At 43.3% G+C, this 26,364-nt stretch overlaps 1 protein-coding gene across 1 annotated transcript in view; it reads right to left on the bottom strand.

Annotated features, from left to right (window-relative positions):
• Nucleotides 1-21,416, bottom strand: part of ELOVL2 (ELOVL fatty acid elongase 2) — a 47,554-nt gene extending 26,138 nt beyond the window's left edge. The window contains exon 1 of the mRNA XM_083747426.1: nt 21,148-21,416. Within this exon, the coding sequence (XP_083603552.1) occupies nt 21,148-21,150 (3 nt within the window). The 5' untranslated portion in view covers nt 21,151-21,416. The remainder of the gene's footprint in view (nt 1-21,147) is intronic.
• Between the last annotated feature and the right edge of the window lie 4,948 nt (nt 21,417-26,364).

Here is a 26,364-nt window from a genome sequence, read left to right as displayed (position 1 = left end):
GACAGCTAAATTGAGTATGGAGTACCAACATACATCTGGGTATCTAATACTAGCAGCAAACAACGGGGAGAGGTTGCCTTTCTGCATTTCTTCATCTGGGTGGTCATTTTTGGAAAAAATAAGATGGATCCTTGGGCTGATCCAAAAGGGATCTTCTTCATAGGATCTTAATGCAAATGTAAGATTGGCGGGAAACAACAGAGACTTGAAGCATTTTAAAGACTAACAGATTTATTATGGCCCAAACCCTCACAATCTAGAAACTTCTCTATTTTATGCATGAAGTGCTAACCTCAGTTGACAGGCATATATGGATCCACTAGTACAGTTACTATTTGTGAGAATTAAAGCTCCAAGGAAGACTCAGAGTAGAGCCACTGAAATTAATAGATGAAACCAGAGTAGAGCCACTGAAATTAATAGATGAAACTTAGTCATGTTAGTGGGTCTACTCTGAATAAGCTTAATTGAATACTGCTCCCCAATGAGCAATAATCACAATGACCACAAAAGCAGTATCTGGTGATTCCACAATAACCTTATCATTCCTAATTAAAGCAGGAAACAATTGTCTCTATTGAAGTCCAAATGAATAGAATCAAACTGTTATAATTCAGCTATTTCACACTTTCAGAGTCTCCCTCTGAAATTCCTTTATAGGAGAATGGCAACTTTTAGGCGAGCAGCAAAATATCCTGAGAGATTGAAATGTTCTTTTGCTAGTTGCTAGGAGTTGCCTTTTCTGAGGTCAGATGAGACTGGCAGTGATTCTTTTCTGCAAAAGTGCCTCAAAAGTATCTGCCAACACAGGCTGACACTATGGAGGGTTTGAATGGGCAAGTCACCATGTAAGCTCAAATGCATGATCTGCTGTGGCTGGCAACTGAAAATTACAAGTTAGGAGGGGGTGGGGGGCAAATCAATAAAAGCAAACAAGTGGTTCATAACAGGAGTTGACCCAGGACATTGCACCAATGTCATGTTGATACTACAAACCAAGATAAGCCAACGAGGTGCTGCAGCTACTTGCGAAATGATTATGCAACAACACAAAAATGAACACAGAATAGACAGAGCACGAGAGGATGGGGGCAAAGCTTGAGATGATCTCCTAATACATTATCCTACTGGCCTTTCGGCTTCTACTGAAACCACCTGTATGGAGGACACAACCCTATGCACTGAATGTACTGCAGTAACATGTTATAAGTGGCAGGCTTGTTCCACAAGGGTTAAAACAAAAAAATTCCTTCCAGTAGCACCTTAAAGACCAACTAAGTTAGTTCTTGGTATGAGCTTTCGTGTGCATGCACACTTCTTCAGATACAGTGTACAGATTCAGTGTATCTGAAGAAGTGTGCATGCACATGAAAGCTCATACCAAGAACTAACTTAGTTGGTCTTTAAGGTGCTACTGGAAGGAATTTTTTTTGTTTTGACTATGGCAGACCAACACGGCTACCTATCTGTATCCACAAGGGTTGTCAGCATAGTAAGCTTCTGTGCAAATTCTGCCAGCAACAGATATCAATAGGATCAATGCATTCTTCAAACACTCTTTAGGGAAGACCATATTCTGCAGAGGATCTACATAAACAGTTTGCATTGTTTAGTGAAATCTGCAAGCACAAAAGCAAAGGCAGGATAGATGTTCCAAAGATGCTGTTGAAGATATGTTCAATTGAAATATGGGAAAGCATTAAAGTACCTTTGAAAGGTATAGTGATTGCGGCAAGGTTTGTTGCATTTTGAGATCAATGTATGTTTTCTAGTTTTCTTATTTACGGTAATTGTACTGCCATTCAGCTCATAGTTTGGCTGTTAATCATCATTACAAAGTATACATGCCATTGATCCCAGGGCCTCCTGTATATCAGAATGCTCTGTTTATATTCTAAGTAGTTAATTTGAGACTCCTTTTAATACCATTATCTGGTTGGAAACACCAGCCTGATTCTACAAAAGTGCTACTGATTTAACATAAAAAGAGAAATTGTTTCAATCAAAACTAAATTTTCACTTGCTCTATTAAGATGATTTGGGATGCGAGTGGCACCACTGAAGCCTCTTGGGCTTGCCAATAAGAAGGCTGGTGGTTCAAATCAGCACAACGGGGTGAGCTCCTGTTCCTCTGTCCCAGCTCCTGCCTACCTAGCAGTTCGAAAGCACGTCAAAGTGCAAGTAGATAAATAGGTACCACTGTGGCAGGAAGGTAAACAGCATTTCCGTGCGCTCTGGTTTCCATCATGGTGTTCCGTTGTGCCAGAAGCAGTTTAGTCATGCTGGCCACATGACCTGGAAAGCTGTCTGTGGACAAACGCCAGCTCCCTTGGCCTGAAAGTGAGATGAGTGCTGCAACCCCATAGTCACCTTTGACTGGACTTAACCATCCAGGGATCCTTTACCTTTAACCTTTTACCTTAAGATGATATAATCTATATCCATAAGAATATATCTTCAAATAGTTTGAGTTGAAACATTTGCCTGCAGCTGCCCTACATTAATATTAAAACATTTTAAATGTACACCTAGAAATGTAAGGTGCAAATGTGATAAATACAAATTTCCAAATATGTCTATCATACTAAAACTTATCAGGGAACTGTGTTCACAAGGCTAGCTGGTTTCAACAAAAAATAGTTTCAGATGAGGAGCTGAGTCAAGAAACATGGAGTGTGAGAAAACAGAGAACCTCAACTTTAGCCTTCTCTTACTGCTTCTGTTTCACAGAGATCCCATTGTCCAAAGTTTTAACATGACATTTTAAAAATGTAACAATATTTTGTTCATCTCTATGTGGCTTATAACAAATGGAAAATCAAAGCACAAAAGCTTTAATTTATTATTAGTTGACATAAGTGGTATTTACACAAAATAGGAACAATATCACTATTAACATGAATTCTAGTGCCAGTGGACAAATCTCTGCTCAAGGCTGAAATTTAATACGTATGAGGGACATGTTGGTTTATTGGTACTGGTGGATGAAGGTTGGGAAATGCAAAAGGGGAATTCGTTGGGAAGAAAAGCTTCTGCATCTAAGAGGCTTTCCTGTAAAATCGCTATTTTCATTTGCTGTGCACATTAACCACATGAAATTATTTCCATCAAGCTTTTTCCTTTGGTGTAAACGAAATCTATACAACTGCTGCTTTCCCTTCAGTCCTTGTTAATGAGTGAACTTGTTGAATTTAGTGTAATTGCTGTGACTGCAATACTAAGCTACTTGGCATTGCACAGCAGCGAAGAGACTGAGATGCAAAGCAGGAAGCCCCAGCTCAGTTCTCACCTTTCCATGAACTCATTAGGTGCCCTTAGACAAGCTGCTCTCTCTGTCTCAGCCTTTCTACAATATGGGGAATACTAACAATTTTGATTCATTTTGTGACGTTGCTGTAAGAATTGCAGCTATCTTTATGAATTATTACTTTATTTCCCCTTATTTGATTACTCAACAACACTTGATGCAGCTGCTGCTGAATGTGTGATCCAACTCCATCTGAAAGTATTGCATTTAAAGTGACACAGGATCACAATAATGTTCTATATGTGGTATGGCTTCAAATCCGTGATGGTCTATTCACACACACATGCAAGTTATCACTTGATGGCACAGTTATCAAATGACAGGTGTGCATGTGTGAACCTGTGTTATATGATCTGGCAGTATTCCACCATGGCAAAATATCTCACTGAAAAGTTCCCTCCTCCATCTAGACCAGCTCTCAGAGAACTGAAAACATTAATCTTAGTATAAGTAAGGTGCAGGGAGATGTGTCCTCCATTCTGGAATACTCAGGTCATTTCCTCAATCTCAGAGATGAAGACCTACTATATAGAGTTTTTATTTTATACACATTGGAAGGAAGAGTTATGTAACAGCAGAACTATTTCCCACATGACTGAGCATATAATATCTCCTGAGATATGAGGGGAGAAAAAAGAGACAGGATGACGTAAGAAGGATGTGGGGGGTTTTTAAGTTTGCTTTTCTAACTCAAAATGTGTCACATGCAATTAAGATCAAGCTATTCAGTGCTTCTCAATTTGTTTGTACTCTAAAAGCTTTTCTTAAACATTTTTTTAAAAAAACCTAACCACTTTCTGTCTAGGTTTTTACACAGTGCAGATGCTTCTGTTTCTCAACTCTCCCTGAACCCAAAAGGGAACCATATTCAGTTATGCTATTTAAGTAGAATACAACAAAGTGGAGATATGATGTGTCAGAGCTCGAATAAGTAGGACGTGTGTCTTTTCTCTTGAAATACTCCCCAACTCTGCTGTCTGACTCCTTTTGTCCATCTGCTGTGCATGATGGCAAATCTACATGTTACATACAAATTGGTGTAATTAAACCCTAATGGCCATATCACTAATAGAACAGCAATGTTGGGAGATAGGACCAGCCCAAGAAATTTAGTTGCCCAAGCTGAGGAACAATATAATGGCACCACCCCATTCCACAGAAAAATGCTGACCAGACTGGCAGCTGAATCTGACTTCATCTATCACCCAGGGAGGCAGGGAGCAGGTTAACTTAGGGAGGGCAGGCTGTTCACAAGGAGATCTAGCCTTCCATTCCTCACTGCTGTAACCTCATTGTTTCACCTGATGCCTGCTTGCTGCCCAGGTCTAATTTTACTTTGGAGGCTTATGGAGTTTTCTAATATTTGTGTTTAATTACAAATATGCAGGTTGAGCCCCAGCTTAAGCAGTCAAAGGTAAAGGTAAAGGGACCCCTGACCATTAGGTCCAGTCGTGACCGACTCTGGGGTTGCGGCACTCATCTCACTTTATTGGCCGAGGGAGCAGCTTTCGGATCATGTGGCCAGCATGACTAAGCCGCTTCTGGCGAACCAGAGCAGCGTACGGAAACGCCGTTTACCTTCCCGCTGGAGCGGTACCTATTTATCTACTGGCACTTTGACTTGCTTTCGAACTGCTAGGTTGGCAGGAGCAGGGACCGAGCAACGGGAGCTCACCCCATCATGGGGATTCGAACCACCAACCTTCTGATCGGCAAGCCCTAGGCTCTGTGGTTTAACCCACAGCGCCACCCACGTCCCTGTCAAACAGAGGGCCAAATCCATTTCCCCAGACAGAGATGGCACCCTAAATGACAGAACTAAAGGCTGTTAGCTTACCGAGCCCCCAAACACAGCTTTTTCTAGGGTTACTCTGAACACAACCTGTTTCTACACATTTACAAGAGTGTAACACTTATTAATGGGACGCGGGTGGCACTGTGGTCTAAACCACTGAGCCTAGGGGTTGTTGATCAGGAAGGTCAGCAGTTCGAATCCCCGCAACGGGGTGAATTTGTACAGTGGTACCACTGGTTAAGACTTAATTCGTTCTGGAGGTCCATTCTTAACCCAAAACTGTTCTTAACCTGAAGTACCACTTTAGCTAATGGGGCCTCCCGCTGCCTCCGCCGCCGCACAATTTCTGTTCTCATCCTGAGGTAATGTTTTTAACCCAAGGTACTACTTCCGGGTTAATGGAGTCTGTAACCTGAGGTGTTTGCAACCCGAGGTACCACTGTACTCCTGGACTATTGTGTACAGAGGAAAACAGACTGCACAGTTGTTGAATGTAACCTGTGAAGGCCCCTCCTGTAACTTCTACACTCTAAAACCGTGGTCTATGTTTTCCTATATACAGACATAGATGACATAATCTTTACCTAGGAGTTGGGGGAGAAAGTCATGCCCTGTTTCAGGTATCTCCTAGCCCAGTGGTGGCGAACCTATGGCATGTGTACCAGAAAGGGCACTCAGAGGCCTCTCTGTGGGCATGCGTGCAGGGCTGTAGCTTCTGTGCTGGGGCTGGAGGGAGGAGGAGGAGAGGAGGGCTTGTGTGCAAGCAGGAGGGGAGGTGGGGATCTCTCAGAAGTGGAATGGAGGCTTCACGCTGAGAGATTCCCACCTCCACTCCTGCTTGCACTCAACTCCTGCTTGCACTCAAGTAGGAGTGGCATCGGGCTGCTCAGTTGAGAAGTGCCTGGCTGCCTTCTGGTGGTGCAGAGGCTCTCAGATGCAGCTTCCGGGCTGCCTCCACCTACCCCAACCCCAGCAACCATTCAGCCTGGCTGCCTTCACAGGGTGGCAGGGGATCAGATGCGGAGGTGGGGGCTCCTTTAAATTCTCCCTTGAGGGGAGTGCAGCCATGAAACCCTCAATGGAAAGTGTGCATCTCCCCAGCTGAGCAGCCCTGATCCAGCTGCTGTTACCATGCAAGCAGCAATGCTGCATAGCAGAGCAGCCTGATCCCACTCCTACTTGCTTGCATGCAGGACCAGGCTGGGGAAGGGGTGATGGTGACATCCCTTGCCTGTTCGTGTAACGGAAGTGTGGCACTCAAACCGGAAGTTATACTCAGAACAGAGCACATTCGGCTTCTGAAAAAAAGTTCCAAAACTGGAACACTCATTTCCAGGTTTGAAGTGTTCAGGTTCCAAGCAGTTCAAGAACTAAGCTGTTCAAAAACGAGGTACCACTGTATTTATTTTTCCCAATTTGAACTGTATTTATTTTCCCCGATTTGAACTGTATTTCTTTTTCCCCCAGTGGTGATTTTATTGAGTCAAAATGAGAGTACCCTTAAACATTTTTTTTTTTAGAAAAAAGCACTGTTATACCATAAAGTTATATATCAATGGAAATATAATTTAATGAAGAATGTAATGCAATAACTTTTATGAAGGATTATTTATTGCAACAGCAGTCCAGTCATAAAGAAGAAACGTGAAAGACACAGAAAAAATGAGATATACAGGTTAAATTGCCGTGTTGGAACTTTGCGATAAATAAGTGGGTTTTGGGTTGCAGTTTGGGCACTTGATCTCTTAAAGGTTCACCATCATTGTCCTAACCATTCAGAAGACTCAAGAAGATCTTGCTATTGTGAGCAATCTGCCAATCTCTCTAACAAAGGAGGTACTTGTTAACTTTGACAGATTACTTCTGGCTCCATTAACCCTTTCTTGTATAACCCATTTCCAAACTCCCAACTGTGTTTTTGCAAAACACAGTGGCTTTTAAAGAGAACGGATCTGAGTCAAGACTCAAGAGAAATAAATTAAAATCCCACACTCAATAGTGTTCTTCTAACCAAAATGGGGCAAGGTCCACTAGATTAATAGCTTCATATGCCTATTACTATTACAATAATATTGCTTCAGAGGAAGGAAAGAGAGGCTAACATTCTGCACATTGCAATTTTGTAAATTGGGAACTTGTGGCCAGCCTTCTTGCTGAGTGTGAAAGGGTTGGCTTCTATGGATACTGACCATCCCTGGACCTGTTTGGGAGAAAGGGACCCAAAAGCAAGTGAGTCCATAAGCTTATTTCGTCTGTATGCCTCCTATTAAGAGTGCATATTTGCATCCTGATTCTATTCTGCTTCCAAATCCTGAATTTAATTGCAAGACTCTAATTTAAGTTTGAGCAAAAGAAAAAGAAAAACGCTCGTTCGTTCTTTTCCCTTACTGCATATTTGCTTAGTTTTGCTGACTCTTGTTCCTGCTCAGATGGTGAAACTTATGAATCAACTAGTAGAATATCCTAATCCAGTGTTTTATTTATGGTGGGAATGCACCTGAGAACCTTGAGTGGAAGATGGCACTGAAGGGATATCCACAGATACCAGGTATTTCACAAAAAGCATTCCATACATCATCTGTACCTGGAAAGACTAAAATGAAGTGACATTGATCAAAATCTTTTAGCAAAGAAGAAAAAGCGAACACGTTGGTAACTTTGAACCCAGAGTCCCAGCACTAAAGCCTTTCCTTCAAAATAAATAAAAATGCAAAAAGGGGTTTGTGTGTACCCTTTATACTAAGTAAGTCATCTCTGTGGTCAGTGTGTCTGTGTGCAGAATTCCTGCATGGCAAGGGGTTGGACTGTATGACTCTGGGAATCCCTGCCAACTCCACAATTCTATGATCCTAGTATTTATTAGACAATTGTCTAGTACCAATTCCACAGTTATTTTACTGTCTTTTTTAAAAAAGAAAACAACCCTGTTATAATGAAGTGTTGCAAACATATGTACCACACACAAAATCTGGCCAAATTAAGAAAATATGATGTTTACAGCTCTGGAATCTCCCTGCTCTTAACACTGCAATATCAGCCTGGCCCGGAAAGGAGATTAGTGCAATCCATTTAAAAGTAATCCTATTCTATGCTACCTACTTCATAGTGGAACATCAGCTTAATTTGTAATTAAGGAAGATTTATCTGGGGAGAGACTATCTGAAGAAGCCTTCTTCCCCAATCTGGTGCCCTCCAGATGTTTTGGACTGTAATTTTCGCCAGCTGCAGGCATGCTGGCTGAGGCTGATGGGAGTCTTAACCACTGGCGGACGAACGGGGGGGGGGGCGGGGGAGCGCACCACCCTCGACACCATCAGGGAGGGGGGTACCATTGTGGCTGCCCCCTGACATGCACTGTGCATTTCCCCCCACTGCGCTGGGAGCCACGCCCCCACAAGCAGTGTGTCACGCCCCCAGGACACATGCTAGGCCCCTGTGGGCAGCACCTCACACCCCCGGGATGCACGCCACGCCCCCGTGGGCAACGTGGCATGCCCCATGCTCCCCGGAATGCGCGCCAACCACGCCCCCACCTGCTCTCCACCCCGGTGCCAGAGCCACTGGTCTTAACGCCTGAAAGGCATCAGACTGGGGGAGGCTGGTTTTAGCTCACCTCACCTCAAAATGGATATTGCAGAGTTGGAAAAGATTCAGAAACAGGCAACCAAAATGATCAAGGAGATGGAGCGACTTTGCTGTGAGGAAAGGTTCCAGAATTTTTGACTTTTTCCATTGAGAGAAAGGGTGACATGACAGAAGTTTGCAACTGATGCATGGCCTGGGGAAAGTGGATAGAGAAAAGTGTTTCTCCCTCTCTCAAAACATGTGAAATTGTGGGCATCCCATGAAACGGAATGTTGGAAGGTTCCAGATAAATAAAAGGAATTACTTCTTCACACAGTGCATAGTTAAAATTACAAGTATTGTTTTCTCACTGAATTGTATTTTACATATTGAACAAATATTGTTTCATGAGATTTTATGTTGTTCACTGCTGAATATTATCTTATTAAGCAAGCTATAAATTTGTATAATAAGGAAATGTGTAAATAAATAAATCACTTCTATTGTTTATTCTTAGAATTTAAAATGTTGGCTTTCTACATGAGTGCAAAGAAATCTACCAACAAGTTTGAGGCTTACGCTAGCTACAAGTTAGATGGCAGCTACCATGAAATAATGGGTTTTTTAAATAGAATACATTATTTTATCACAGTTTGACCCTGCCCTTTCTGCAAGGAGCTTAGACCACCATGCATAGTTGCCGTTCATCTTCACAAATTGCCCTCTCTTTAGGCAGGGAATGTGTGCGACTCACTCAGCATTGTTAGTTATTTGTAGAGGAAATGTATTTCACACACAAAAAACGGTATTGGGGAAAGGAGGTGGCAGTTGGCAGTTGGCTGGTTATTCTGTTAGTTCTATCTTTAAGTGTGGATGTGAGAGTTGTGGGGATGCTGTATGGAGGACACTGTGAGGACAGGCAAGTTAATGGGTGAATAACTTATGCATTGCTATGAAGGAGTTTTGAAAGCAAAAAAGGACTAAATCCTCTCTTGAGCTCAAGGGAGAGAAATGCATTCCATTCATGAATGCATATGTAAATAATATTTGTTGTTCAACTGGGGCCAGCATGACAAGTAAAGATTTATCTCCAGCTATTTGTAAGGCATATCTATCTATCTATCTATCTTTCTTTCTTTCTTTCTTTCTTTCTTTCTTTCTTTCTTTCCTCCTCCTTCTTCTTCTTTGGCGATCACTTGTAGCCAAGTAAGAATGTCTTACATAGACACAGTTTTATATAGTGTCACCTAATGAGCTTCATGGTTTAGGGAGAAATTTGGAACTGGGTCTTCCTCATCCTAGCCCCATGATCTACACCAGGAGTGTAGACCTAGGGGTCAAACAGCAGTCCTCTCTGATCCTCAAAATTCTCTCCAGGCCATATACCACTCACTGGCCCTGCTCAACAACCTCCCTGAGTGCTCTTGCATGGCTGGAAGACATTGCTTAATTGTAATAATGTGCTTCTTGTTTGCCTGGCTGGAGGAATGTGCATATAGAAACCTCTGGCTTTGGTGTGACTGCAGTGCAGCCTACTATACAAGGAAAGGTTGCATTAATTGCTCTGGCTACTTTTCCTTCTGGCCCTGCCCACCAGTCTCAAGAAAGAAGCCCCTGAAAAATTGCCTACAACCAGGGCCAGCCCACCCATGAGGCAATTTGAGGAGATTGCCTCAGGTGGCAGGATTCACAAGGGCAGCAGATTCCATTGTAAATCTTTATCGCCCCTTGTTCCTGATGAACATCTTCCCTCACCCCTTCATCCCTGGTGGGAAGGGGGCCACTGTTTGGTGGTTTGCCTCAGGTGACGAAATGTTTGGGCGAGCCCTGCCTACGAGGGAGCAAAGCCCTTAGGCTGAAAATAATTCCTTGGCTCTGTTCCATCCACTAGGCAATGACCTTTGCCCCCCGAAGACTGCTTGTGATCGTGTTTGGTGATTCCTACAGTTATAGCAGCGGGCCAGTGTGGGAGAAGTCTTGCTGTGCTGCTAGGTTTATCCCTGAGTGCTGCAGGCTATGAGACATGTTGCCCTTACTGACAAATGGAACCATAATTAAGTAAAAATTAATTGACCCACATCTGCACAGCATCATTCTTAGAATATTTTACAATTATCTGACAATCAGAAAAACTGACCAGTCAATTGATTGCTAGTTGCTTTTCGGATGGTTTTATGGATTTTGATATCGTATCCGTTTTGCAAGGAAATCATGTATGCGTACAACTGTGCAGCTAGCATAACAAAATATTAAAAGAGTAGGCTGATGCATGTTATGTTGCTGACACAGACAAATGCACATTAGTGCATATGTTTAGGCACTGGATGTTTAGGAAATTATGGTGCCTTTGGCGTATCTCCTAGCTAATAGTGCAACTGAATATAAAATCTCTGGCACAAACAACAAAAACTATTATGCTACAGCCAGGATACATTCACACAACCAGCAGGCATGTGGGAACTTCAGCACATAACACTTGGCATGGATGCTTGTGATGACTGCCAGTCTATAGTGAGGTATTACCACACACAGTATTCAGCTTTCAGCATGTCTGGGGAAGCATCGGTGGGTTTGGATTAGAGGTAAGCGTCCCAATGTGTGCTGTAATATAAATCCCATGCTTGATCATAGATTTACACTGCACTGGGCTTCCGCATACTGGATTCCGCATACTGTGGCTATCTTGTGGTTAGATGGTTGCCTGAGCAGCTTCAATAGACCTGGCAATCTTTACAGATGGAAAATAGTTTGCTAACTTTTACTACTCCGGTTCAGTTCCATGCATTCAAATTTAATAGCAGATCAGGTATGCTTATCTAAATTAGTATCAATTTCTCCACTTTCCATTGCAGTCTATATTTACTCATACAAGTGTAACCAAGTATTTCTAAGCAGCCGGGCTGAATGACAGCACTGAGTTCGCTAATGGTAGAAGCAATGCTTTAAAATGTTTCCATTTTATGAAAACTGAAAAGGAGGGGTGGGGAGTATGAGAAAAATAATCCAGTCAATGTGATGCAGGGTAATTATCCATTTAGGAGCGGTAAACATCGCTAATCAGATTAGCTGGATTTGGACCTTAGGAAAGTCTGCTCTTTAACCATGCAAGCCTATGTGTGTCTACTTGGATGTAAGCCCTGTGGAGTTCAGTGGGACTTACTTTCAAGAACTGCAGCCTAATGGCCACATCTATTATTTATTATTTTATTTTATTTATAAGGTTCATATCCTGCCTCTCATTACATGCAATATCGAGAGGGACACAACCATTTGCAACAAAATATAAAACACTTTAATCATACCCTCACACTTCATTCATTAAATATATCAATCAAGATAGTGATGCAACTCAGCACACTTTAGTAAAAGTGAATACTTTGTTTACAAATGCTTCAGGAACAAAGGCAGCAATGGTCCTCTAAACGGGAAATCAAAACAGCAATATGTAACTGCATCTCTTTGTTTCTTATGCTGACTATGCTCCATATATGGGTCCGTTTGTATGGTTATGTGTACATATGCTTATGATAAATACTTTTTTGAAAATGTTTAAAAGGGAAAAGGAAGTGCAGAAGGAGGAGGTCAAGGAGAAGGGAGGAAGGCAAGCAAGATCTACAACAGAGCGGGGAATCAAAATTCTGTACACTGGTATAGATTATGTGCACATGATGAGACTTCTTGGCCAGCATGGGACCCCAAATCTCTCACTCCACACATTCATTTGTACACAGATCGATGTCTGAATAAGGATGGCGCACTCTAGGACTTAAGCGTACCGGCCATGATCCAGGAAGTGTTTAGCTGAAATCTTTTCTCAGTCACATACTCATTAAGTGATCGAGGCTTAAGCAAGCCCCTTTATGTCACCCACCATCTTACATCTGCAATATGAAGATGATGATGATGATATTGTCTTCTCTTGTAGGGTTGCTGTAAGGATTACCGGAAGAATGCATAGGTACATTTCAGCACTCTAAAATGCTACATAAATAATGCATGTGTTTATTAGTTAGAGATTGCAAAAAAATTACAGTGGTACCTCAGGTTACAGAAGCTTCAGGTTACATGCGCTTCAGGTTACAGACTCCGCTAACCCAGAAATAATATCTCGGGTTAAGAACTTTGCTTCAGGATGAGTACAGAAATCTTGCAGCGGCGGCAGCAGGAGGCCCCATTAGCTAAAGTGGTGCTTTAGGTTAAGAACAGTTTTAGGTTAAGAACGGACCTCCGGAACGAATTAAGTACTTAACCCGAGGTACCACTGTATAGAAAAAGTTTTGAACGAGTATGTCAAAGTCATACTGCCCATATATTTTTGTTAATTCCAGATGATGATGGTACCAATTTTTATAGCTTTCTGTTGAATGGAGGCATAAGAATGAGTTAGTGTTATTTATGCCATTGATAAACTGAGATTATCTTGCTATTTGAAACACATTTTGGATTACTGCAGGAGAATGGAAACGAGGCGGGATTAATTTTATCCCACTGAGGATATTTTTCACATCTTTCATTTTAACACATTTCAGACACTGGCGCACAGCTTGTGCACAGGATATCTATGCTAGTTCAGCAATTGAACTTTTTAAATAGAAAGAGAGAGAGGGAGAGAATGCCTTCAGTTTTACAACAGCTCCCTGTCTAGCCTTGAGACAAAGGCGGCTCTATGTTTAAGAAGGAGGTTTCTTGGTTGCTGTCCCAGCTGCCTGCAATGTAACACTGTGTCCCCAAGACTGGGATTAATGTACCAGGGGCTCCTCCTCCTTTTGCTGCCAGGCAGGGTCAGAAAGGATTTTCTACCACACATCCCCTTTACTGTACAGTGCAGTATTGCCACCTTAAAGAGCTTGCTCTAGATGGAAATGCAATTATCCACCTGCTTACTCATTTAAATATTTGGCTAAGATGTCATATTTCAAATAAGCCAAGTGCTTCAGAAACCAGAAGGCTATGCATTAAGCGCTGCATGCACACATTAGCTTCCACACCCCCAATTCCAACAGCAACCTTCCACACTGCTTGGGAGGCATGCTTCCTGAAAACTTAACATAATCTCCTTCATTACGTTATGCTCCTTCATCTGTTCCAGCTCAATTTCTACCTTTCAGGGTGTTTGTATCTTATAGGGTTTGGTATCAGATCTTAAAGCACGCTTGTTTGTGTTGTAAAGCATAAAAAAGTGACACCTACTGGGCTGTGGTTTCTGCTTTATGTAAATATGGGATGGGGTGCTCTGCAATCTTCTGTAGGTCATCCCTCTTAAATTGCTGTGGCATCAGCTCATAAATCACTTTTGGAACGATGATTGTCCCAAATATATTCTTCAGGAAAGGTTACTATCTTTACAAAATATGGAACCTAAGAAAAATAAGTCATCCACTACTGCTGTCACTTTTGAACACAGCAAAATAGCGTAATTTGGAGCACATCCTGAAATGTACGCTCCCATCACTGGGGCAAACTCCTCTGTGAATTCTTCCACTACTCGTGCATGCTGTTTGAAAGGGTATCTTTGTGTTGCAGAACACTTTTTAAATGGCAGGATTGCTTTTTCTTGGACTTCCAGTATGAATCTAAAGGTAAAGGTAAAAGGACCCCTGACCATTAGGTCCAGTCGTAACCGACTCTGGGGTTGCATGCTCATCTCGCTCTATAGGCCAAGGGAACCGGCGTTTGTCCGCAGACAGCTTCCAGGTCATGTGGCCAGCATGACTAAGCCGCTTCTGGCAAACCAAAGCAGCACACGGAAACACTGTTTACCTTCCCGCCGGAGCGGTATCTATTTATCTACTTGCACTTTGACATGCTTTCGAACTACTAGGTTGGCAGGAGCAGGGACCGAACAACGGGCGCTCACCCCGTTGCGGGGATTCGAACCGCCGACCTTCTGATCGGCAAGTCCTAGGCTCTGTGGTTTAACCCAAAGTGCCACCCGCGAGTATGAATCTACTCTTTTTCAAAATTACCACCTCTTCTTCGCATGTTTTATGGAGTAAAGGTTACCTTCTCCAAGTTGCTCCAAAGTTACCTTTCCTATCCTGCTCTGGGTTTTTGATGTACTCTGATTCCCTTGCTTATCTCCATGGCTTGGTGAAGGACTAAGTCTTCTATTAGCTACATTCTTTCAGGAACCCTTTCTGCAGAAAAGCCTTCCCCAGCGTAGTGCTTTCCATGTTTGGGTCTACAGGGCAGTGGAGACTGGTGCATTGGAGTGAATGGGGCAGTGCCCCACCAACCTCACTCTGTCTTCAGCCAGCCCCCACCTTCTCACAACCAGCCCAAGGGGGGTGCCACTGGCTGTCCACTTGCCCTTCCTCAGTCTTGATGTTGCTCTTGTGGAACTCAACAGGGCGGAGGATGGAGACAAAACTAGCATTAGTTGGTTTTGCTTGCAATTGGCTCTGATTCTTCCTACAGTTGGCATCCCTGTCTTCTTCCCTACCAGTCCCAATGGGTAATACCACTTCTACAGTACCCACCAGCCCCATCAAGCATGGCCCATAGTCAGGAATGGTGGGAACTGTGGTTCATAACTGATGGAGGGCAACAGATTGGAGAGATCGTTTCTAGAATTACAGCCACCAATGTATCTCTACCAGCACTCTCATGTTTTTTAACAGTAAATTCAGTCTTGTTCACAGAAAGCCCTAACAAATGACTCAAGGATTTGACTAGTCTTTGACAGCAGACTTCTCATAAGCCACATTCCTCTTGGGAGTGAAATAGGTATCTAATCTGGCTATGGTTGTGCTTGTTGCCCTCTTCAGCAAAGATAAAGAAATTGCAAACATTGGGCGATATCCAGTGTTAGCCATACTCAAGACTATAGCCACTGAAATCAACCAGTTGAATCCAATTGGTTTTCTCTGAGAAAAGTTCACATGAATGGCTTCTTTCCGCATAACATAAAGCGATGAGCTTTATGTGCACTATTCCTCTGAGGCCAGGCAAAAGCAAGCAAATATTTTCTTCTATTTCTTCCAGGGTGCAGGATTATTAGAGCTGAAGGCTTCTGGTGCAGGGAACAGTGTCATTTTCCTTGTCTGGTTAGGAATCTGTAAATTTACAACATGACTTCTGACACCATGTTATGGTCTTCCATCGATGTGTCATGCATTAAGACGCACATCTATCAAGACTCCTTTTATGTCTCTGAGGAGGAGCTCTGTCAACTTTAATGGAATCACTCTGAAATAATTAGTTACGAGAGTGAATGTTAAAAATTTAAATGTCAGTAAGCATTAGAGGTCCAAAGTTTCACATAGATGTCCCATTGACTTTAATTCATGAATTGTGAACTACTGCCCAAGGTTACATTTCTTACTGTGATCTAGTAAAATCAGTGGGGTTGTAGTGGAGTAAACGCAGTCAGAATTATACCTGGCTGTCTTTTCCAACCTCTAAACTACCACCCCTGGCTCAGAACAGAGTTAAATAAAATGTCCCTTTGTACCAGCAAATGCTTATTAAAGACACTGTCGCAATATAATTTATTCGACTTCCTACACAACTAACCAAAGCAAGCCATTACATAACAAGTAACTGGAAAGCAAATGTGGTGTGGATGCCATTATTTGGAACTTGTACTCTGATGAAAAGAATGCCAATTCCTTGAAACAGTATTTCCCCCACCCCCTTTTGGAGGTTTGTGCCAGTCATTCACTCGCTGCCAGTATGATGCTTTTTGGAAGGATTCTGTTCAGAGTTTGCGGCAGAGATTGCTGGGGATTCTTTTTTTTTTTTTCTTTGCATGCAAAAGGTCCCAGGTTCAATCCCTGGCATCTCCAGATAAGGCTGGGTAAAATGCCTACCTGAAACCTTACAGACTCGTTACTAGTTACTGTTGATAATACTGACCTAAATGGTTGAATGGCTTGACTTTGTATAAGGTAGGTTCCTATGTTGGGGCGGGGAGCATTTTTCAGTGTGGGGGTTGTATTCCTTCATGCACAATGCTCGTGCCAGTGGTGAGTAGGGCCAGAGCAATGGATACAACTCTTACCTTTATGCAGCAGGCAAAAGCACACAAAATTAAGAGGCTTCTCCACCCTCTCTCTATCCAGGCAAGCAAGAGGCATTGTCACAGTTCAAGGTCACATTCCAGCAAGGCAAAGGCACTCAGGGAAGGCATGAAACAGAGCCAATTGGGTGTCTGGCTTGGTGTGTCCTGGGGACAATCCTGAAAGCCAGACAGGGACCCCTGGAGAGCCACATCTGGCCACCCCATCCTATGTAGCTATGAAGAAGCTCTGCACAGTGGGAGTGAGGAAACTTGTGGTGTGAATTGGTCCTTTGTCACTAGACAAACTGATAGTTACCATCATTCACTTTTGACAGGCAATGCTTATGGCATGTCTGGGGTGTTCCACAGTTTGCAACTGCTGCAGAAAACATTGGTGGTTCCTGAAGTCTAGTATTTGGGGTGACATCCAATGGTGTCAGCCTGCCTGCACAACAAAAATTCAGTTTGCATAAATGGAGATTCTCCTGCCTATTCTCTCTTCTCCCCGCTGTAGCTCCCCAGTAATTCCAAAATCTGCTCCATTGCCTCTACTGGTCCATCTGGCTCAGCAGGGTCTCTTCTTACTGGTAGTGGCTTTCCAATGTATTTCCATGCATGTCTACTTGAGATGATCCAGTTTTAACTGGAGATCCTGGGGGAAATCAGGCTCATGGCTCAGAATAAGCATGCAACTGAGGCTGAGAACGCTGGTTAATATGGGAAGTATATTCCATAAACAGCAAAACAAAACAAACAAACACCCTGATGTCTTCAAAATGATTCTCAGGCTTGAGTGGGGTGAAACATTGTATCCCGATTCTCACAAATACTTTGCATGGCTATATCAAAAGATACAGTGTAATAATACATGCTTACTACAGAAACTGTATACAACTTTCAAACTAACGATTTCCCAAATAAAACACAGATACTGGCACCTTGACCTTGGGCATCACTGCCATTTCAGCGAATTGTACTTGCTTCCAAATGATGAGTTTATGATCAGCATGTAAGATGGCCAAGAGAATTTGTTTTTATATGTGTTTCCAGGTTTGTAGAACTTTGCAACCTGGGAAGCTGCTTTCCATCACATAACTGTGATCACTAAGAGTCTCTTTTGTCATTTCACTGTAGTTCAACTACACATGTCTCTGCATAAAAAGTGTGTCCATCTCATTCCCTGCACTGATTTTCTCCAATAAGTTACTGACTTAAAAAAACCAACTGCAAACAAAAAGCCATGCTGCCATTTCTGAATATGCTTTGGATGGAGCGAGTTCCCTCCATGGGCAGGAGATTGGCACATATTACCTTCCAACTCTATGATTCTATAAAACACATAAAACACTGTCAGGATAAATCACAAGTATGGAATATATTTATGCTGTCCAAAATCTAATTTCCCAAAAACTACTTGGGTGTATGGAGAGTTCAGAGTAACTGGTGCAAGCCAAAAGTTTCAGGTTTGGTGTTAGAATAAAAACTCAGTAGCACCTATATGTGACCTGATTCCTAGCTGATGTGCACTAGGTTGTTCATTATATCATACATCATTAACTTCATCTTATCATTAGTGCAGTCCTTGTGATCCTCTGGGACACAGGCTCAATGGTGTAACTACAAACACACACGAACACATTACTGATAATTGGGTTAGCTACTGAGCCACCTTGAACCTTCGTTTTCTCATCTGTATATTCATTGAGATGACTGATAGGCCCAGATAACATGAGGCTTCCAATCTCCTTTGTGGATCACCCTTACATTTCATGCTCTTACATTTCAAATTACATTTCAAAAGCTGTAAGCTTGGCAGGGTTTTTTAAATAAAAAAATTACACGCACAAAAGTCACCCAATAAGATTGCATTTTTCATTCATCTGTTAGCTCCCCACTTGTAAAACCTGCCTTAGTTAAGAAAGATTTGAACCCAGGTGAGTACCTTTTTAAAGCTATGAACAGTGCAGAACTGGGTTTGTTTCTTGGAATTGGCACAGCGAGAAATGTATACAATAACCTTTAAGGGGTTTCCAAAGCTTATCTGATTCTTGTTTCATGTCATTCTATGAAAGGCATGAAATATATTAGGGATAAAGCTATATACAACTGGAATTTTATCACAAACACACCCTTTCTCCTTCCATTCTTATTGCAGTTTTTCTGTGATGTGACTGTAAACTGTTACAACATTCATTAACATGGCTTTCAGCTAATTGTCAAGAATAGGTATTGTAGGTCTTGGAATACTTATTATTTCTTTCTCATTATGTACAGCTTGGTGTTCTTTTAGATAGATGGGGGTGGGGAGAGACAAATCCCATTTCAGCTTTGTTACTGTCAGAGGTGAATGGCTACATACCTGTCATCTGGCTACAATGGTCCTTTGGTCTGGTAACCGACCTTCCAGATAGTAACTAAGGGCTTTTCACACAGTAAGACCCAAATTTTGACCAAAAATATATATGTCATTGTCCTCGTTTTGTCTTACAGGCTGAAAACATTCCCTGAGCTGTTATCCTAACATGAGTATTTAATTTTGCCGCAAAAGAATACATATACAATCTGAACACTCACATAAAAGTCCTAATCCAAATATGGTCATGAAGAACCCGACTGAATAAGGGTAATGGTGGTGAAGCTGGAATGCTAATACTCTAACATGCATATGTTACATTCAGATGGATTTGTTCCCAAAGCTAGTAGCTAGATCTGAATTTCCTAGGATTTTCTAAATAACGTGGATCTGCAATAGGAAGGAAGGAGCAGAGTGCTGCCTTTTAAAGTGCAAAATCTGTTGGGCAATACTTTTATTGGGATCAACGAAAACATCACAAAAGTGTGGAGCTGTTGTGATATTTTGATTGATTCCAATAAAAATATGGCCCCACAATGTATGGTGGGGGTTTTTTTTAGGAACCTGCATGTCTACTTTGGTTTTTTATGTCCCTTTAAACTGGCCTTTCATCTTTAATTTGCATACTACTAGAGTAGGTGGGGAAGGAGTAATTTGGAAGTACTATTGGCAGCCAAGGATTCCTCCTAGAGTTCTTGAAGGCTTGCCTAAGCTGATGTTAGGACCAGTTTGTAACAATGGAGTGGTATAAACTAACTGCTTCACCCATTTCTACAACAGAGTTAGGTAAAAGGAAAGTTTCTTCTTCTTTTAACCCTTACTATAGCGGCACCATGAATGTTTTCTGTTCAAGTGTGCACAAAGACAGAAGATCTGCAAGGGCAGCTGATTAAGCCTGCAATCCTATAAACCCCTTTATCAGAGAGTAAACCCTATTGAACTTAATGGCACTTACTTCCAAGTAGACTTGTATAAGATTGCACCATATAGGAAGCAAGTGTGTGCATAAGTAGAGGAGCTCTTCATATACAGAGATAGGATGCATTTTGAAAAAATAAGCTGTGGGGCACAAAAGGAGGGGAAGTTGGGAGCTCAGTGTCTTCTGTTGGTGAAACCAGTATGTAAAATATGGCTTCCATGAGGTCCTCAGTGTGCTTTTGTTAATGGGTCTGAGAGCAACAAATGAAGAACTGTGAATCTGTATGTGTTGAGAAACAAACACCTGTATGCAGATAAGAACATGTGTCTGTCTGTGTGTGAGGAAACATTAGTTGGGGAGGTCAGGTGTGGGCGGGGAAGAGAGGATAAAGTAATGTGGGCACAGCATTTGTTGCCTATAGACACACAGAGAGAGAGAGAGAGAGAGAGAGAGAGAGAGAGAGCTATATATATGAGATACAGTGAGAGAAATGGATGGTGTTTGCCTGTGCGAGGGTGTGTGGGTGTGCTAACAAGAACAGTGTGCATATCGAGAAAATGCGGTGCATATGTTGCGCGAGGTACATTGTCTTGCAGAGAACAAGCATTTGTGTGCAAGGAAAAGGCTCAAGGTGTAAAAAGAATAATGATGGCATTGTGCTAGATGTGAGACAAAGGATAAAGTGGGCATGAGAGAGAGAGAAATGGGGTATAGGAGCGTGAGGCAGCATGTCATGTACAGGTGTGAGGAAAAGTGCCTGCGGGTAAGGATGTGGGAGAAAATGAGGGGATGAGGCAGAAGAATAAGGAGAAGGTGTGTGTGTGTGTTTGAGGGGAGGGAAGCATGTGTGAACGAGAATGAAGGGAATATGTGCACCTGCGTGTGTGTACGTGGGCAGGGATAGGTGCTGTGTGTGTATCCTTGGCTTGCTAAGCGTCTACGAGGAAAGCATGAATGGCGAGGGCGCACGGCTGTGGCAGGTGTTGGGGTGGGAAAGGCGCTGCTGTGTGTGGGCGCCTGTGAGGAGAGAGCCCGGCTCCTGTCCGTGGGGTCTCCTGGCTTCTTTCTCAGCCCTCATGGCTGGAGAGCGAGAGGGAGAGCGCTCTCCTCCTCCTCCTCCTCCTCGGAGGGATTTAGCGTCTCCCGGCGGGAGAAACGCGGCTGTCCGCTCCGGGCGCGCCAGAAATAGGCTGGTCCCTTCACTCACCATGTTGCCGCCGCCGAAGGGGGTCCCTGGGCGGGAAGGCGGCGGGGCGCGCTCGGCAAGGCGAGGAGGCGGCGGCGCGGCGAGGCGCTGTCCAGGGTATCCCGGCTCTCCGTCAGCTCGGCGAGCGCTCCAGCGAGTAGCGGTTCCTTCCCCGGCCGGGCGTGCTGGGCTTCCCGCTCTCTCCGCCTCCGCCTCTCGCTCTGCAGCTTAAGGCCAGCTCCGGCCTCCCCATGCTCCGCGCGCCCGCCCCGCCCCCCGGCCTCGCGCGAAAGGCGAGGGGCTGCTGGGGTGACTTCAGAGAGGGGGCGGGGCCAAGGGCGGCCCCGGGGGGGGGGAGGCGCGGAGGCTCCTCCTCCTCCTCTTCTTCTCCCCGCGCGAGCCAAGAGCTCAGCTTGCGCGCGCCAGCCGGTGGGTTTGCAAGGGAAAGGGAGCCGGCGGCGCCTGCTTTTCGCGGGGACGTTTGATCTTTACAACCCCTCCGCGGGGCTCCTTTGGCCCACTTGGCTCCGGGGCTGCTGCAAGGCTGCCAGCCCGTTTCTCTTGCACGGGCGGCGAGTTTAGCGACCTCCAGTTGCAGATCTGGAACGTTGCAATAGATTCCCTGACTCTGGAGCCGTGCTTAGAGAGCAGGGTTAGGCACCTGGGAGACCAGGGTTTGAATCCCTTCTCTGCCCTGAAGCTCACTTGGGCTTCTCTTAGCCTAAACGACCCCGCCGTGTTGTAGTAAATGAGGAGAGGGAGAACCGGGCACCTTGAGCTCCTTGGAGAAAAAAAGTGGGGTACAAACTGCGATCGATCAATAGATAGACAGTTCTGTATTAAAGAGAAAGTTGCAACAGCAAGCAAGCAAGCAGCAGCAGCAGCTTCGAGGGTCCCTCGCCTACAGCTCCTGTGCACTCCTGTGGGGATCTGGGAGTAAGCGCCATGGAACTTAGGGCCCCTTCAGAGGTGCTTTCCATTGCGTGTTCACGGTGTTACGCGCAGGAGTTACGCGCGGTCCCCGCTCTCCACACCCCTTTGCACCAGCAAACTTTGGGGGAGGGAGAGAGGATGTGCTGCCATGAAGCTCACCTAGGGTCCATTAGCATCCTAACCTGCCTCACAGGGTTGTTGTGAGGATAAAATGGTGAAGGGAGAACTGTGTGAACCACCATGACCTCCTTGAAATTGGGATGTTAATGTAATTTTAAAAAATAAAGAAATGTTGCAGAACTGCAAAAAGGCACCAGTATAGAGGTGCCCGCAATGGGGCTTATTTCTACCTTCAGACAGTTACCTAAGATTATTTCTTTAGTAGGAATATTTGGCCTTTTCAAAGTAATGCCACTTGTACTGTGTAAAGGCAACTTTTGGTACTGTACCACTGAAGCACAGAAGCAGAACTGGTACGAGACTCTTTTGTACCCCAGGCAAGGCTAACTTCTTGCACAAACACATCCTAAATTACTCACTTCAATTTTCAAAAACAGGCCTCTTGCAGAAAAAATGAAAAGCACCAAACTTGAATCTGCTAAATTTATTTTAAATTGCAATAAATAATACAACAATCTTTGATTAGCTTCTCAAATACAAAAGAAAATGTTTTAGCATGCAAATCATTTTGAATAATCTTGTGAATTGTGGTGTTAAAATTTAAGTTTCAATTTCAGGCACATCAAAATCTTGCTTAGCATATGCTTTTACCTTTACAAATTTTGCCACTGGTTCCTTCAAGTTGAGTGCTGATGCTTGAGCATTTTTTCATGGATATAGTTGCCAATCCAACCAGTTTTTGTTTTTTTTTTTGCAACATTGTTGAGCATATGTAAGTTTGTAAAAGTTTGAGTTTTGAGAAACTGTGTTCACCGCTTGCCACTGACACTGAAAGTGTGGGAAGGATGCTTAGATCAACAGAAACGTTAGGCATGTCATTCAGGAGTTTTTGTTGTAGTACAAAGAGAAGTATTCCTTTTGGCAGCAAAGACTTTGGAAGTCTTCAAGCTATTGCTGTAAGTTCACAGCACCCATCTTCATCATCAATATATTTGTTTCCATAGTGCATCAATTATTTTTCCAAATTCTTGCATCTTCAGTAGATTTGTTGTTGATACTGTATATATTGTTGTAGCTGTTGGGATCTCTCTTTAGCAGATTGTATGACCATGTCTAAGTAGAAACCTTCCTTAGTACATTCAAGGGAGCTTTGTTACTGACAGTGGTCATTTTAGGAATTTCTGCTGTGTTTCTCAACATGAAGGGTAAGGTTTTATCTCATTTCTGATAAAACTGAGCACACCTCAGCAAAGCAAGGTCCAAGGCTGCTGTCCACATGGCCTGTATGGCCAGATTATAGAAAAGCAAAACACCAGACCCAATGTGTACGATCTTTGCTGCCTCACCTTGTTCACACTATCAATTGCTGGATGTGACTGGAACCTAGCCAGAGACCTAGCACTGGATAATGTAGCTGGGTGATCATAATAGAATCTTGAGAATATCAGGTCAAATCCAGTAAATCTAGTAGACTACCTGGGGTGCTGGATTTATCACAGGCTACCTATCTAAGGGGTAAGCAACTTGGTGTTCGTGGATGATGGAAGTTGCAGTCCAAACATCTGAGGGTGCCACCATGGCTGTCTCTGATCTACCTCCACAGTTAGCCACTCAAAAGCTTCAACATATGGTACAAATTTCACTTTAGGCAAAACGATGGTGGCAACTCGGAAAAACAGAGTTCCTCGTCTGCAGCTCCAAGCCTTTATATTGCATCTGGTGTTGGACAGCTCCATGTATGCAGTGACCATGGTCAAACCACTGAGCCCTCTTGGGCTTGCTGATCAGAAGGCCGGCGGTTCAAATCCCGGCAACGGAGTGAGCTCCCATAGCTCTGTCCCAGCTCCTGCCAACCTAGCAGTTCGAAAGCATGCCAGTGCAAGTAGATAAACAGGTACTGCTGTGGCAGGAAGGTAAACAATGTTTCCATGTGCTCTGGTTTCTGTCACAGTGTTCCGTAGCACCAGAAGCTGGCCACATGACCTGGAAAGCTGTCTGTGGACAAACGCTAGCTCCCTCGGCCTAAAAGTTCCACACCCCATAGTTGCCTTTGATGGGACTTAACCTTCCAGGGGTCCTTTACCTTTACCCTTACCTTGCATCAATACCAGTTGGAAGCATCTATTTGCCTTTCATGTGGACTTTCCTCCCACTGCCTTTATCTCCTTTTTTCATGACAGCAAAGGGCCTGCTTACATCACCAAAGATTAAAGTACAAAGATAATTATGAAGCTCCCAATTATTTGGAGCCAGCACTTTTTAAAGAAATGCACCAAATCTGCAATGCCCGAAGCTGGGATATGCAAAACCTATGTATTTCATTTCTTAGGTTAATAACTTGACCAGACATCATCTCTGCAAACAAGCTCCAGTAATAAGGAGCAGTTTAGAAAGATTAAAATAAATCCCAAAGACTTTAACTTGTAAACTTTTGTCACTTAAGATTGCTAGGAAGGAGCCATAAATGGGCTCATTTTTTGAGACACTTTTCTGAATAGCTCTCCAGAAACAAAGTGAGCAAGGATACCCTTAAGACAAGCTTCATATTCCCAATTTTTAACCAAGGCCTCGTGTGATGTCCACCAGGCGTTGTTCTTCACACTGAGGTTTGTTCATGGGAATTTGTGCCCCATTAAATCATAGATTTGTACAGTTGGAAGAGATCCCAGTGTAAAGTGGCTTCTAACCAATGCAAGAGGCCAGGTGAAACTATGCAGTGGATGTTAGGAAGGGATTTCCAAGGAGGATATTTGCCTATTAAAGACAAACTGTTCCAGACCTTGGAAGAAGCTGGCAGAAGGTGTGGAGGTCGGAGTGTGAGAAACAAACAAAACTGGTGATAAATGGAAGACAGCATGCAAAGCAGGACATAGAAGAAGAGATCTTAAAACTACAGTTACATATTGTGGGATTCTCATGTAATTTAGAAATTTGATTACAACAACAACAATAATAACTCCTAATAATCAATCAGATTTGTGTTGCACCCCCTCCAGTCCTGGCTGGTATTGCTGCTCTAAGTAGTGCAATCACTGTATTTCTTTCTCCAAATAATTCCATACCTTCAAGCCACCTTGGGAGAGAAGCATTCCCACCCAGATTATTATTTTTTTTCTGCTGCAAGGAAGCACGTCTTAGAAAACTGGCCAGTTTTCTCTTCGTTTTTGCTTACTAAAACCTCTTTGGTAGATTTCTGGAATGGAAAAGTGTTGAAACAGATGGCTAATGTTTTCCATGCATCTGTGTGAACACTCAACATGGAGCTGCACAGGCTTCGAACATTTTGCATGATGGTCTGTACTGTGTTTTTGTTTTTTGTTTAATAAAAGTGTAACTCGGCTTAATAACTATATCTGTCTGTGTGTCAGGAAAAAAGTTATCTGCGTCTCCAGAAAAACCTCTGCTCCCCAAGCACACAATAACCTATGAACTCTCTATCTCTCTTTCACCTCTCCACCTCCCCATAGGTTTCCTGTTCATCTCAATATTAGTTAAATGTTGTTTCCTTGAGGTATGCATGCGTTATTGGGATGGATCTAATGCCAAGAAATGGTTGGTTAATGTTCTGGTTTGTATGTGGTTGTGGGGGATAATTATTGCTCCAAATACAGTGGTACCTCGGGTTACATATGCTTCAGGTTACATATGCTTCAGGTTACAGACTCTGCTAACCCAGAAATAGTGCTTCAGGTTAAGAACTTTGCTTCAGGATGAGAACAGAAATCATGCTCCGGCGGCGCGGCAGCAGCAGGAAGCCCCATTAGCTAAAGTGGTGCTTCAGGTTAAGAACAGTTTCAGGTTAAGTACGGACCCTCCGGAACGAATTAAGTACTTAACCCGAGGTACCACTGTACCTTGCAGCTTTTCATGACAGAGCAATGGGGGGGGGGGTTGTTGGGAGTTTAAAGTGCAGTGTTCCTGTTAAGAGTTAGTGTGAATGTTGCTTGATCAGAGAAGTGCTTATCTACCACCGCTTGCCAGGCAGAGGATAAGGCAATCTTCCCTTCAGTTTTCTGGGCATGACTTTTAAAATGGGTGCTTGTATCACATTGACACAGTTTCTATCAGAGCCCTTATGGGGTAGTCATATTGATTTTTGTTGTACTCCACCTCTGCCTTTCGATTGCTGCCAGCCTTTATTTGGTCTTGCTTTTAGATGCGGTGCTAACACAGGACTCACTTCCT

The sequence above is a fragment of the Podarcis gaigeae genome (genome assembly GCF_964106915.1).
Source record: "Podarcis gaigeae genome assembly, chromosome: 7".
Classification (NCBI taxonomy): Eukaryota; Metazoa; Chordata; class Lepidosauria; order Squamata; family Lacertidae; genus Podarcis; species Podarcis gaigeae.
The sequence above is the reverse complement of the archived record's forward strand: the minus strand, read 5'-3'. Positions and strand labels throughout refer to the sequence as shown.